Genomic DNA, 13,029 nt, shown 5'->3' with positions numbered 1-13,029 from the left:
TACAAAACTAAGGATTTCAAAACTGGGCAATAAATTTGTAATTTAGAGATATCAGTAGATCATTTTATCTGGGGCTAGAATTGACAAGACAGTGGCCTAACAACTGGCTTTGGCATCTGAGTAATAGTGCTGGAACTGGAGGAACAAGTCCCATACAACAAGTGGGATCAGAAGGGATTTTGTGCCCCTGGAAATGCCGCATTTAACTAATGGTGTGGATTTAGCTTGTTTCTCATTGCATAAAATAGATTGACATTTTTCAGCTTTCCAGGCCTTATTTTCCATTAACCACTAATGAGGGGTTGAGGAGAAATCATCATCCAGACGTCAACAAATGCTGTTGGGGGAGGTGTTCATATTTCACAGAATCACACAGGATCACAGAAAATGCTGAGCTGGAAGGGACCCACAAGGATCATCGAGTCCAACTCCTCGCCCTCCACAAGACCATCCCCAAGATTCACACCAATGTGCCTCAGAATATTGTCCAAACACTTCTGAACTCTGTCAGGCTTGGTGCTGTGACCACTTCTGGTTAACGTTTGAAAAACTGCCGGCTGCCGCGGCCCCTCGGTGTGAGCAGGGCTGATCTCTGCCCTCCGGGCAGGCCGGCTGGACGGGCAAGGGGAGGCCGCGGAAAGCGTCGGGGGCTCCGCTCACCCTTTCCCCCGGTCATCCATCCCCTGGTAGCTGCCGGGGGCCGGACAGGGACTCCGCCAAGGGAGGGGGCCTCGGCCCGCGGAGCAAGAGCCCGGCGCTGTGGTGGGGGTCGGGGACTCCCTCGAGCCCGGGCCAGAGAGCCCCGGGGGGATGCGCCGGTCCATCGGGGAGGTCGGCGCGGTGCCGGGGCGGGGGGCGCTGGCCCGCTGTCCCTTCCGGGGGCGGTGCCGCGGGCGGAGGCCCCAGCCGGGCTGCAGGGAAGCGCCCGCCCCTGCCGCCCCCGGCGCGGTAAGATGGCGGCCGCGGCTCAGGCGCTGAGCGGCACCGGGCTGCTCCTGGCCGCCGCCGCCCTCGCCCTCCTGGCCGTGGCTATCGGCACCGACTCCTGGTACGAGACGGACGCGCGGCGGCACCGCGAGCGCTGCCGCGGCTTCGGCCACAAGCGCAGCGACCCGCCCGGCTCCATGTCGGCGCCCAGCTCGCACCTGCCGCTCCGCGCCCGGCCCCCGCGGGCGCTCCTGCCCGGGCGGCCCCCGGCCCCCGCCCCGGCCGCCGCCGCTTCTGCCGCGCTGGACTCGCACTGCGGCCGCCGCTTCAACTCCACCGTCTCGGGGCTCTGGAGGCGCTGCCACCGCGCGGGCTACGAGCCGGACAGCGAGGAGCTCATCCGGAAAGGTGCGTGGGCGGGGGGCGGTGGCGGCCCCGCCGCTGTCCTTGGTGCTGAGCGCGGTGCCGGCGCGGCCCCGCCGGGGCGCAGGGTTTGCGGGTGGGGCAGCGGCTGCCGCTGCTGGGGCGAGGACGGGCCGGTGGGAGAGGGCGGACGGAGACCCGACCAGCCCCTTGGCTCCGGGTGTCCCTGGCGTGCGGGAAGCGGCGAGCGCGGCCCCGACCCCATCCCGGGGTTTTGTGCGCCTCCCTCTCTGCTTGAAATGCTGCAGTGCTGGGTGGAACCACGTCCTCGGAGAGCCCCTTCGGGGGCCCAGTGCAGGGCCTGACTCTCGAGCGTGGTCTCGGTGGGCGTCCTCCTACTCCTGGCACTTTCTTCTTATGGAGTGCTGAGAAATGTGCAGTATTGTTCATAGTGCTGTGATTTTTACAGCAAGGTGAAAGGGACCTGTTGTTTCTGTTTTAGCAGCGGGAAGTTCTCATTGCTGCAGTAGATTGCCAGGCTTTCATGGTGATGGATGTCACTCAGGGTCCCCAGGGTGACAGAAGAGAAAGCTAGATCTACTATTGTGGCACGTGCTGCTAAGCCAAGCAGGCCATGAAGTACGAATAAAATTCCTAAATTCGATTGTACAAATAATGTAGCAGGCTAAGCCATTAAGCCAATGGGTTATATATGGTTAATAGATAGATAACCATAGATAGATAACAGGATTTACTGTTCCAGCAGGTGCATATTAGCACAGGAAGAAGAGGAATTGGAAGAAGTGCTTCCATTGAGGCACAAAATGGAAATGCTATCTTAAGAAAACAAGAGCAGTTCTTCAGCTTGGCTTCCAACTGTGACGCCAGTCCTGCACAGCAGAGGCTGGATAGACTGGCACTGTGAATCTCAGCTCACCTTTACCCCTTCTTTCCAATGCACAGCAGTGACTTTTACTTCTAGAAAGTCTAGTGCTGTGTGCTTAGCTTCTTTCTCCATTTAATCTCCTAGGTTTCTTTTTATGCGTTTTCATTTTTTAATTTCCATGTTGAGCTCCTTTCACTAAAAGGCAGCTCTTTAATTTCTTCCTATTAATTATAGCTGTCATGTAAAATATTTATCTATCGTTTTGCTTCACATCAAGCAAAATGCTTTCAGCTCCCATTGAGATTAGCTAAGATGGGGGGAAGAAATGGGGGAAATACTAGTTTGGTCCTCAGTATTTCTGTTTCACAGGTGTTTTTCCAACACCTCAACAGTCAGACAAAGAGGCTTGAATCTGCTTTCTATGTGCACGAGGGCATTACAGGGTGGTGAATGGTCTTCCTCAGGGTCTGATGTGTAAAACTGTAACGTCTCTAAATCTAAAAGGTTTTCTTTATTTCTTTTTTTTTCCAGCTTTCCAGACCTTGCCTTTCCCTACAAGCCTTGCTTCCTTCATACTCTTTGCCTATTAGGTCTGCACTTGCTACTATAATGATTTATATGTCATCGTATAGAGGAAAATTATTAATAACAGTTTTTGTAGAATCAGATCTTTAAATAGATATGACTCTCTTATCCCTTCCCCTGACCTCCTTTACTAGCAGCCTTTCCTTGTTCCTGCTGTGTCTGTCTTTTTCTCTGACAACTGTGATTAAGCAGCCTTTTCCAACTGACGGTCAGGTGTGGCTGCGTCTGAGCTGTTCTCTCTAGCATGGTACCAGATCTGGGCCTTCCAAAAAGAAAAAAAACAGGTGTTTTTTCTCTGGTGTGAGCTGAAGATCGCTATCGTGTACCTCTGAAAGTCCTACTTCCTCCTTGATTTGCATTAGGTTTTCAGCTAGCTCTTTGGTGATGTGTGATATCTTCTTATGCTCCTAGTATTTCTTAATTTATAAATTTTTATAGGCTTTTAGTGACAGAGGAGTAAATTTTTTTCTCACACTACTGTGGTAATTTTGGTTTGGGTTTATATTCTCCATTTTTCTTAGTCTCTCTGGAATAAGATTTCTTTCTGTCTCTCTCTTGAATTCTGAATAAATTACTAAGTCCATAAATACTCTTATCCATTTAGATAATTGGATGGATTTTCAGTCCTTTATTTATCTACTGCTATTAATACAAAGAAGTTCCATGGAAACTTTCATACTTGAGCATTGTAGCTAATGATGCATATGCATACATCCATTTATGTATCTAAAATAATTATTTTAAAAAATATATTTACTTCATATGTTTAAAAGGAAAAGGCAGAAGTCAAAAAATGTAGCTCAAAACTGAGAGGTGGGAGATGTTTAAACTTAAGACGAGAACGATGTGTGAGATTTTTCTTAAAACGCAAAATCACCATTTTGGAACTGTGGAAAAATATCATTTCATTTTAAAAATACAGTTAAGAAGGCAAAAAAATGTACAAACCACATGGGAGAAATGGAGATTAGCAGTCAGTAAGAGATAGCAGTCAGAGAACTGAACCACTTGGTGGGGAAATTACGGGAATCTCTGTGGGTAAAGAGGGACTCTGTGAGTGCAAGAACTTGGGTAATACATCATCTTGTAGAGCCTGTACTATGTGGATTACACATTGGATAACTGATGCTACAACAAAAACCTTCTGCATGGAGTATTTTATTGCTTTTCAAGCTTGCTCTGAAAAGTCTCTGGGATGGGACTGGTATGTCTCACATAGACTGGGCAGAAAAGATTACCATTATGTAGCTGAGAAAGTGAGGAGAACAACTGGATGCTTAAGCAGAGGAACACAACAGTTTGTGGCAGTAATAAGGCCCTTGACAGAAAACTGCTCAGTTCTGGTGTCTATTCTGTTCCCATTCTTTCCAACTGATGATAAAGAGTTACAGGATTGACTGTGAAGTCTGTAGAGGATCTACTATAGTGGCATGTTTAATAAACATGCCATCTGTTTGGTGATGGTCCTTGGTAAGTACGGTCTGTCAGGAAGCATGATTGGTAGGAGTTATCATGGTATCTTAAAGGAAGGTTGATTTATTTGATCTAGTGGCCCTTGGGTGAGGATGTGGACAGAGTGGACCCATAGCTGTGATGCTTCTCACAGTCTTGGGCAGAAATGGTAGGAATATACCAGGGAGCTTCAGTGACCACTTGGTCTGGGTCATAAGAGAGGGGGGGACCAGACCTCATATAGTAATGAATTGTTAACTGCTCACGGCTGCTCACGGTCAGGTGAGGGTCTCTGCCAGCTGTGTGAGAGTCAAACTGCTCTAGGATAGGACTGGGCCACATAGCAGAACTGAAAATGAGAACCCTTCCATTGCCTCCTTATAACTGGAACACAGGCAATAAAGAGAAGAAAACTCACATTTCAAAGTTGGAGAGAGACAAAAACTAAACTGAGAGAAAGTCAGGGTGTGCTGAGCCCAGGACTACAAACTCACAGCAGGCCTGAGTCTGTGTTTCCAGATTTCTGGCAGTTTAGGAGCAAGGGGCCTGTGGTCTGCCTGGGTATCTGGCTATTCTAGCCAGCATCTTCTGATATGTCCCAGCCTTTGTATTCAGTCAGGAGAAAGGACTTGTTCAGGGACACTCACATGTACTATTTTGGGTTCTGTGAGTTCCAAGGGTTGTGGGAGGGGAACCTGTCTGCATTTGCAATCCTGAAGTGTAAAAAAACCACATTGAGGACAAGGTGTTAGAAACAATGTTGGCTTTGAGAAGGCACGGGCATGTAGTTTGGCCATTAGAGTGTCAGTGTGACACTGCTGGATGCAGTTCATTGCCGTTCATGTTTATCTTTTAATCAAGAAAATTGCACATGTAAAATGCACATTGTGTGATTTTCACAGTGTTCTTTTAAGGCCCCTTAGAAACGCTGGGATCAAGCAGTCTGTCTAATCTTTTTCTTGTACATGTGCTTTTTGGTAAGCTAATGACATGAGCATCTGCCCCCTTCTGTCCTGTATTCTTAATTTACTCCTGTGCCAAAAAATGCAACGCTCACTTACTTGGTGTTCACCACGTGACTGTTCTGTTCAAGTCCTTGCCTGAAGGCAAAGGTTTTAATTTTGACAGGTTTTCTTATGATGCTTGTCTGACTGTATAATGAAAAAAAAAATTAGGGAAATCACTTTGTTAGTGGGTTTCTGAAATGGAGGGCAGGATGCTGTCCCTATTCTATAGACTGTGATTTAAAGTATATAAGGGGTCAGGTCAAAGGACTTATTTGAGTAGCTTTGAAATACCTTTGACTTCACAATAATTTTGAGACTGCAGACCTGATTTTGATTTTACTTTTTTTTTTTTTTTTTTCTTTCTTGAGTACTTGAAGAACAAGGTGTTATATGACTTTAAATACAGCCCTGTGGAGTACCTGGCCATAACTGAGTGCATGGCGTCTCTGCAGATGAGACCTAGAGATTCTCTCAGAAAATGGGAAACATGAACTAGTGACTACAGATGCAAAATCTGGCTGTTGAAGATTGCCTGGGTGCATGTTACGGTTTTCTGGGAGAAAGTGGGTAGGTATTCAGCTGAGAGATCCCCCTCACTGCTTCACTGATCCCCTGACTCTTGCCTGCCTATTTCAGCTTTTCTAGCAGACCTACATAAAGAAGCCTCTCTTGTTTTGCCCATGGTGGCTCACACCAGAGTGGGTACAGCCTCTGCTGGAATCTTGTTGGAAAAATGGCTTGTGCTGGTGTAGTCCAGAGGCCATCACCAAGCCCATGGATTAGAGGTCAGCGCTGAGCAAAAGCCCTAAAATTTGTGAACTCCTGAGCTCTTTGTTTTGCAAACTTGCTGTTTTAGTATAATTGTGTGTGCTACCTACATAAAATTAGCACTTTGAATTACAGGGAAGAAAGGATTAGGAGTATAATTTCTAAACCAAAGGCAGAATGAATTGATATTCAAAAACTTCTAAATAACCAGGTTTGTATAGAAAGGTGAAGAGATTTTAGTTTAAGTTTACATGTTAAACTCTTGGAATTATACAGAGCAAGTATTTTTCTCAGTGATGTTTTAGCTGAGGAGTCCACAGCTTTGATCATAAGGGATGTACATATCTAGTCTTTGCTTTTTCTTTAATGAGGTATAAAAATAGTAATCCTTGCTTTTATAAAAAAATACTGCTTCCTGTGTGCTACTTTTATAATCAGAATATGTAAGTGCATAGATCATATTTTAATGAGTCCAGTGCATTGTAATCTGAAATCTGATGTCATTAGTTTGTTCTGTATACATATTTCTCTACAACACGTGTAAATCATGTTAATATTGAAATTGAATTCAGTCAGCAGTTACAGGTGAAATTTAATTAGATACAGTGACGTGGTGTTTATGGCCTAAATTCTTAATATCTACAGCCTTTGTAAATGAACTGGCATCTTCTGTCACTAGGTTGTCTTGCTGATCATTTGCTCAGGTGGCTCTAGAGACTTGTCCTGAGATAAGTGCAAAGAGGGAGTGCTGCTCCACAGGGTGGTGGAGAATGGTTGAAGGTGAAGGGCAGAACTCCGTGTATCGTGTCTCGCTGCCAGCACTCTGTGGTGTTGGGGAAGCCTCAGGGAGCCACAGCAGGGGAAGGGTGTGGTGGGAAGAACATCTGAGGGTGGGGGCGTGCTTGAAATGGGGGAAATCCAGATCACTTTTCTCTTCCTGGCCTGATGGCTGGAATTGGCTGGGCCTTTTGCATGCAACTCCTAATCTCGTGAAACAGGGGTTTCCTCTTTGCAAGTCCTTACAGAAACCAGGTCAGTGCAGTCCCAGTAAACATCATTAGAGAACAAAATCGTGTTTCTCATTGCTGCGGGAGCTGCACAAAGCCCATTGCTTCTCCTGTGTTTTCTGGTGTCTTTTGCAAAGCTGATCACTGAGTTTGTAGCTCTCTGCTAGTAATTGTTCACCAGCTTAATTAGCTCACTGACCAACTCATTGTTTTTGAATGGTTCTTCTGCCCCAAGGTTCAAATAGTGGTAATGACCCTGTAACCATTGTTTAAGGGGAACTTTTTGTACTCTTTAGCTCTTTTACCTTTCTGGCTGTTCACTTCTACCCCACCATCCATGTTTATTCTCTTCCATTTTCTAAACTGAAAATCCCTTTCATGAAGAGCATGCTTGTAGGTTCCTATGTACATGTGGGGTACACTTTTCTTTAAGCTATAGTGGAAACAAGCCTACCTGGGTACTATTGTTCATTGAAAATAAAGCAAAGAGTCAATGACTATTGGAGTGAATTCAGATGATTCTCCCATGCAATTCACTTGCCAGCATTCATTCGAAATTTTCAAAGTGGTTCAACTCTGTCTTACAGACAAAGCAAGTCCTCTTGGTACTTGGCCACGTTCTTGTGTCCCGAGACATCCCATAGCAGTTCCTCTAGGAAGCTTCTGGAGATGTTTTTGGTCACTGTCCTTAATGTTTACTTTTAGCTGTTGTTTCTTGGAGCTTGCCTAGATCAGCACCTAGCTTCTGCTTTGCTGGTGTTTCTTTGTAGCAAGGTTCCTTCCCCTCCTAATTCCCAGCCTTTGAATTAAAGAGCTCTTCTTTGGTTACATTTGCTGTTACTGAACTAATGTTTGTCCTGTGTGAGTTCTGCTGGGCCAGCCAGCTCAAGAGCAAGTGCAAGGCACAGGGCTTTCATGCTGTTTCACACATATTTATTTTACAGGAGTTATCCAGCGCTGCACTGCTGTGAAGTACCACTACACCTCCAGCTCTCTGCCTCGCAACTTGCCCGTCAACATCACAAACACAATCCGGCAGGATGAGTGGCATGCACTCCGTAAGTAACCCAGAGCAGTGTACGAGACTGTTTGGATTACTTCATGCCTTATTGCGGTGCCGAGTGAGGGCTCTGAGTCACTGGGCTGTCACTGGGCTGTAAGCATAAATACACGTTTATTAGTGAGGAAGTGCAAGCAGCCGACATTATAACTGGAAGGGGACATGAGGCTTGGAGGGGCTTAAAGCTGTGAATCCAGGAATACAGGTGTGTGTGGTGTGCTGCAAGGTGGATCTGGGGACAGAGATTTCGTAGCTGGCTTACAGCAAAGGTGCTGCATCACTGTATAGACCTTGTTGCATTTTTCTGTGTGCACTTGGTGACCTGATGCAACCCCCTGGTTACCAACTGTTTTAGGGAACATCTCTATTTGTCCTTTCAACATCCTGTTACCACCACCTGGCCCACAAGCTGCCTTATGTCTTAGTCCTTCCCACACAGATAACTGACCTGTAGCCTGTGACTGAGAATGATTTAATCAGTTTTTTCTGCTCCTCCTTTTCTGTTTCTTTTTTCTTTTTCTATTGCCTCACATAATTCAGCCTAGCCCCTGTCATGTGAGAGTCAGTGCCAAGGAAGTCTTATTTCAGCTGGAGACTAAACTAGGAGGAGACAAGAACAGTAATTTTACTATGGATGACAAAGTGCTCTTCATATCACTGGTACCCAAGCTTTTTTTTAGAGCTTGTTCTGGAGTTGTTCCCATAATACTGTATTGATCTGCTGTCTGCTTTGGTCCTCCCACTATTCCTCTTTTCAGTTCACGTTGCCTTCCATGCGCTAGTCCTTTAGTTCCCTTCAGTGTCCCCTCTCGCTTCTTTCGTTTCTATTTTCAGCAGACACTCCTCCAACAAACTCTTTCCCAAAGAAAGACACCACACCAAAAAAAGAAAAAAGCCCCTGCAGTATTAGCATAGTGCTGAGTTCATAATACACCCCTTCTGTCCCATGTTGGGCAGACTGTCTCAAAGAAGCTACAGGAGGAGGACTTCAGAACGAGTAAATCTACATCCGTCTGGACTCTCCCCTGCCTGTCCTGTCTAGGTGCCACCATCTTCATGTCTTCTTTCTTGCTTTTCTCCTTTCTCTTTCTTCAGATCTGCGGAGGATGACAGCTGGCTTCATTGGCATGGCAGTCTCCATCATCCTGTTTGGATGGATCATTGGAGTGCTGGGCTGCTGCAAACAGCAGGAGCTTATGCAGTATGTGGCTGGGCTGCTCTTCCTAATGGGAGGTGAGAGCCTTTTGCTTCTGCTCCTCAAGTCACCATATTCAGTATTGCTGGCTTGTAAAAGTTAAGTCAGCCCTCAGCAACCACACAAAGCAGCAAAATTATTTAGTGCAGCAAACTGTCAGCACAGTGCAGAGTTACCACTTCCAGCAGTGGTTCCATGGGTATTTGCATGTTTCTGAGTAGACCCCAAACTATGTGTATGAGCCTTCTGCTCTAGAGAGCTGGTGTGTAGCCCCAGGGACCATGTGCACAGTGAGCACAATCCTCTTTCATGCTCCAAATGTGCAGTCTGGGCTGTCAGACAGCCCAGCTCAGTTTTCCCTAGGGAATCATAACAAACAAACAAACAATTTGATTTGGAGCACCTTTCTGATACTCAAGATGAAGTGTAATGATGAAGTCCAAACCTAGCCAAGCCTGGGAGAACATTGGTCCGATGATAAGGACATTAACTTAGTGCTTGCCAGCTGTGTTAGATCTGTTTGTCCTGGCTGGGAGCAGACTTTCTGGGTGGCCAGAGGTTTTTCTGAACTTTGATTGTTCAGCTTAAAAATGGTCAGTATTTTATCTTTATTTGAAAGGGACATAGATCAACAACAAATGTACCAAAAGGGTGAGGTACTGAGGTGCTCCAAGGGTAGGGTGCAAGCAGTAAATATGCAATTTTCAAGTATGAAAAATTGCAAATTACCTAAAAGCCACACCTGCTTCCCTAGAGGCCCAGTGTTAGCATCTATAATGGCTGCAAGTTGAGAAATTTCTTGGTTAACAGCATCTCTATCACCTGAACAAGTAGGTGTGACAGTGGTTTGGTGCTGCTTTTGGGGTGGGGTGCGTGGGGGAATCTTCCTTTGCCATAAACAAGCCTCCTCAAGGAGTGTTTTTGGAAGGCTGCGCAAAACCCACCCTGCTGACCTGGTGTGATGCTAGAAAGGCAGGAAGTTAGGCTGGTGCTGTCCTTGATCATCTTATGTGCAGCTTAACTGGAGTTTCCTTTGGGAACATTTTAGTTTCTTTATTGCACAGCAGGGAACGAGTTAAGTATTGTAAGTGGAAGAGGTAGACCGGGTCCCCTTTAAGTGCTTTTGCACTTAGTGTGATGGGCACGCTGTCAGCAGTAAGAGCTGTCATTAGTACTTAGACATAAATATACAGCTGGAGAGAATAAAATGATCACCTAGTGTACGAGTGTATATTAGACATACTGGAGTGCCTTGCATTATGTTTCTTAGGTTTTTTTTCTCCTCTATATGTGTTTAGTGAATGTGTAGCGGATGACAAAATCCTGGGCACTTTCTTTGGGCCTAGGGTACAGCTGGCAGAAGTATGGGTGTTCCTAATAGAAACCAAGCAGTGCTGCACTTGCAGCCCTGGGATTCAGTATTTACCTTCCATAGGAGAAAATGCCAGAGTACTGTCTGGAACCTGATGACATTAGTCATGGAAATAGTCTCAGGAGAATCAAAGCATGATGAACTATACGTGACTGAGTTCAAAATTGCAACAGGGGGAGCTAAGACAATATTGGTTATTTGTGAAGCAAGGTATCCTGCAGTTCTACATATTTTCCCTTTTTTTTTTATTTTCTCTGCCTTATAATAAGCGTGACTGGTAGGACTGAAGAAAAAAAACCAAGCGTAATTCTTGATTTTGAAAATTCATGACTGAAAATACCTAGGGGAAAAAGCCCAGCACATAATTAACCTGTCTGAGGGCAGCGTAGAACCCTCTTGCTTTTCTCCTGCAGGTACATGCTGTATCATCTCACTCTGCACATGCGTAGCTGGGATCAATTTTGAGTTATCTCGCTATCCTCGCTACGTCTATGGGCTGCCAGAGGACATCAGTCATGGCTATGGCTGGTCCATGTTCTGTGCCTGGGGAGGGCTGGGCCTCACCCTGCTGGCTGGATTCCTCTGCACATTGGCCCCATCACTCAACACTTCCCGGGCATCCGTACAAAAACCCAGACAAGAAAATGGGGCCGTGTGACCCTGGAGCAAGTGAGGAGAGACTCTGGAAAGCGCAGCCTGGGCAGAGCTGTGGGTTAACACCAGGAAGAGGTGGCATGTCGGCGGGTGGAGAGCAGTGCCATAGCTGTTGAAACACCAGCCCATGGGATGCTGCTACAGCCTCCAGTCGCAGACACGGACATTGCAAGTAACTCCAGGTTTGAATTATGGGCAACTTGATCATTGATGGTTTAAGGGGGACAGTTCTTTCAATTTGTTTTTCTTTTGTTTACAAGGGATTAAGTCCAAGGCTGTGTCTTTTTTTGTGCTGTTTTTTGAACTGTACCTCCATGGTCCTGTTATTGTCCAGTTGTAAGGGATGTTTACGCACCAACTCTATTGCTGCAGGTCTGTGTAATTCAGACCCAAATTAGGGCAAGGAGCTAAGTGAAGTTGGCTTGAACACTTTTGCAACAGGCGTGTCTAGTGTTGGCTCAGGCCATCCTTTCCCAGAAGAACCTTGATCTAAGCCGAGGTTTAGGCCAAAGAATTAGCCCATTCTTAGTATTAATTCATTTAAATCAGAAACCTGTGCTATTCTTTGCTGTGGTATCATCTATTTACTCACTACTAAAGCTGTTTCAAAAAGGAGCCAGCTGTAACTGAGTGGCGAGACTCCAAGAAAACTCTTACTGGCTTTAGGAAAGGAGGGGAAAGGTTTTCTCAGCTTCTTACACAGGTAAGGTTACTCATTTGGCTAACTAGCATACCTTTTTTAATGGGGAGATGTAAGCAACATGCAGCTTCTAACTATTCCATTAGAGGCCAGGGTATATTTTTCAAAATATGTCATAGTTTGAGCTGCCAGGATCAACTTTCACCCCCCAACTATCTTGTGGGTGCACTCCTGTTCTGTGAAAGGAGATGAGTAATTCTCCCCAAGCTCAAGTAACAATACTGCTAAAATAGCAGATGTACAGCCCCCTCTAATATTAACGTCCAAAGGAACCGCAATGTACTTTCCTCAGGAACACGAGGCTTCTGCTCACTTTTCCACTCACCCCTTCTAATGTCAAATGCCTCCTGAGCAGCGTGTCAAGAACACGCATGTTCTGCTGGAACAAGATCCCCCTCCAAAATGACACTAAGGACCTTGGTACCAGCACAAGTACTCGGGCTAACTCAGGAACATCAGCCAAAGTACTTTCGGGGTGCATTTTTCTTTCATTCATCGATTTATTTCCCCCCTCCCCCCCCCCCATCCCTGCCCCTCTCCCAAGTGTCCAAAAACTGCACAGGTAAAGATGAGATGGCCAGCATTTGGAGATGTTTACATTGTATTTAAAATACAATACAGTGGCATGTAAGATACTTAATGCTAAAGTCAGTGTATTTATGAAAAGTGTAATTTTTAAATGGAAGTTGTAATTCTCAACTGGCATTAAAAGTACTGAAAGACTTGCTCAGTGGATGGAACCTTGAATTCTTTACGACTAATCACCAGACTGATTCATCAGAGAGCTCACATACACACCAGCGATGGTGTTAAAGCTTCCAGAGTTAAGTTCAAAGACAAAGTTAAAGCATCATTCATGTGTGAATCGTGTTCACTTCTCCCTGGCAAAATGCGTTTCAGTTCAAAATATTCAGACTCTAACAAAGCTGTAGAATGTTCACTGGCTGCACAGGCAGAAACCGGGGATGCTGTCTGAGCTGTAGCTCATCAATGTCAAAGTACACTTACTGCAGTATAACCTGCTGGTCCTCATCCAGAAGTAGCAGAGCAGGA

At 45.8% G+C, this 13,029-nt stretch overlaps 1 protein-coding gene across 1 annotated transcript; it reads left to right on the top strand.

Moving 5' to 3' along the window:
- Positions 1-858: 858 nt before the first annotated feature.
- LOC114058622 (transmembrane protein 178B-like) lies at positions 859-12,706 on the top strand. Its single transcript, XM_027886146.1, has 4 exons — positions 859-1,335; positions 7,940-8,053; positions 9,151-9,288; positions 11,036-12,706. The coding sequence occupies exons 1-4, from the start codon at positions 954-956 to the stop codon at positions 11,278-11,280; spliced, it is 879 nt and encodes a 292-aa protein (XP_027741947.1). The 5' UTR covers positions 859-953; the 3' UTR covers positions 11,281-12,706.
- The last annotated feature ends 323 nt before the right edge of the window (positions 12,707-13,029 follow it).

This window comes from Empidonax traillii, unplaced genomic scaffold, assembly GCF_003031625.1.
Source record: "Empidonax traillii isolate 1590-97213 ecotype Southwest subspecies unplaced genomic scaffold, ASM303162v1 scaffold11:size2795301, whole genome shotgun sequence".
In the NCBI taxonomy this organism is placed as follows: Eukaryota; Metazoa; Chordata; class Aves; order Passeriformes; family Tyrannidae; genus Empidonax; species Empidonax traillii.
The sequence above is the reverse complement of the archived record's forward strand: the minus strand, read 5'-3'. Positions and strand labels throughout refer to the sequence as shown.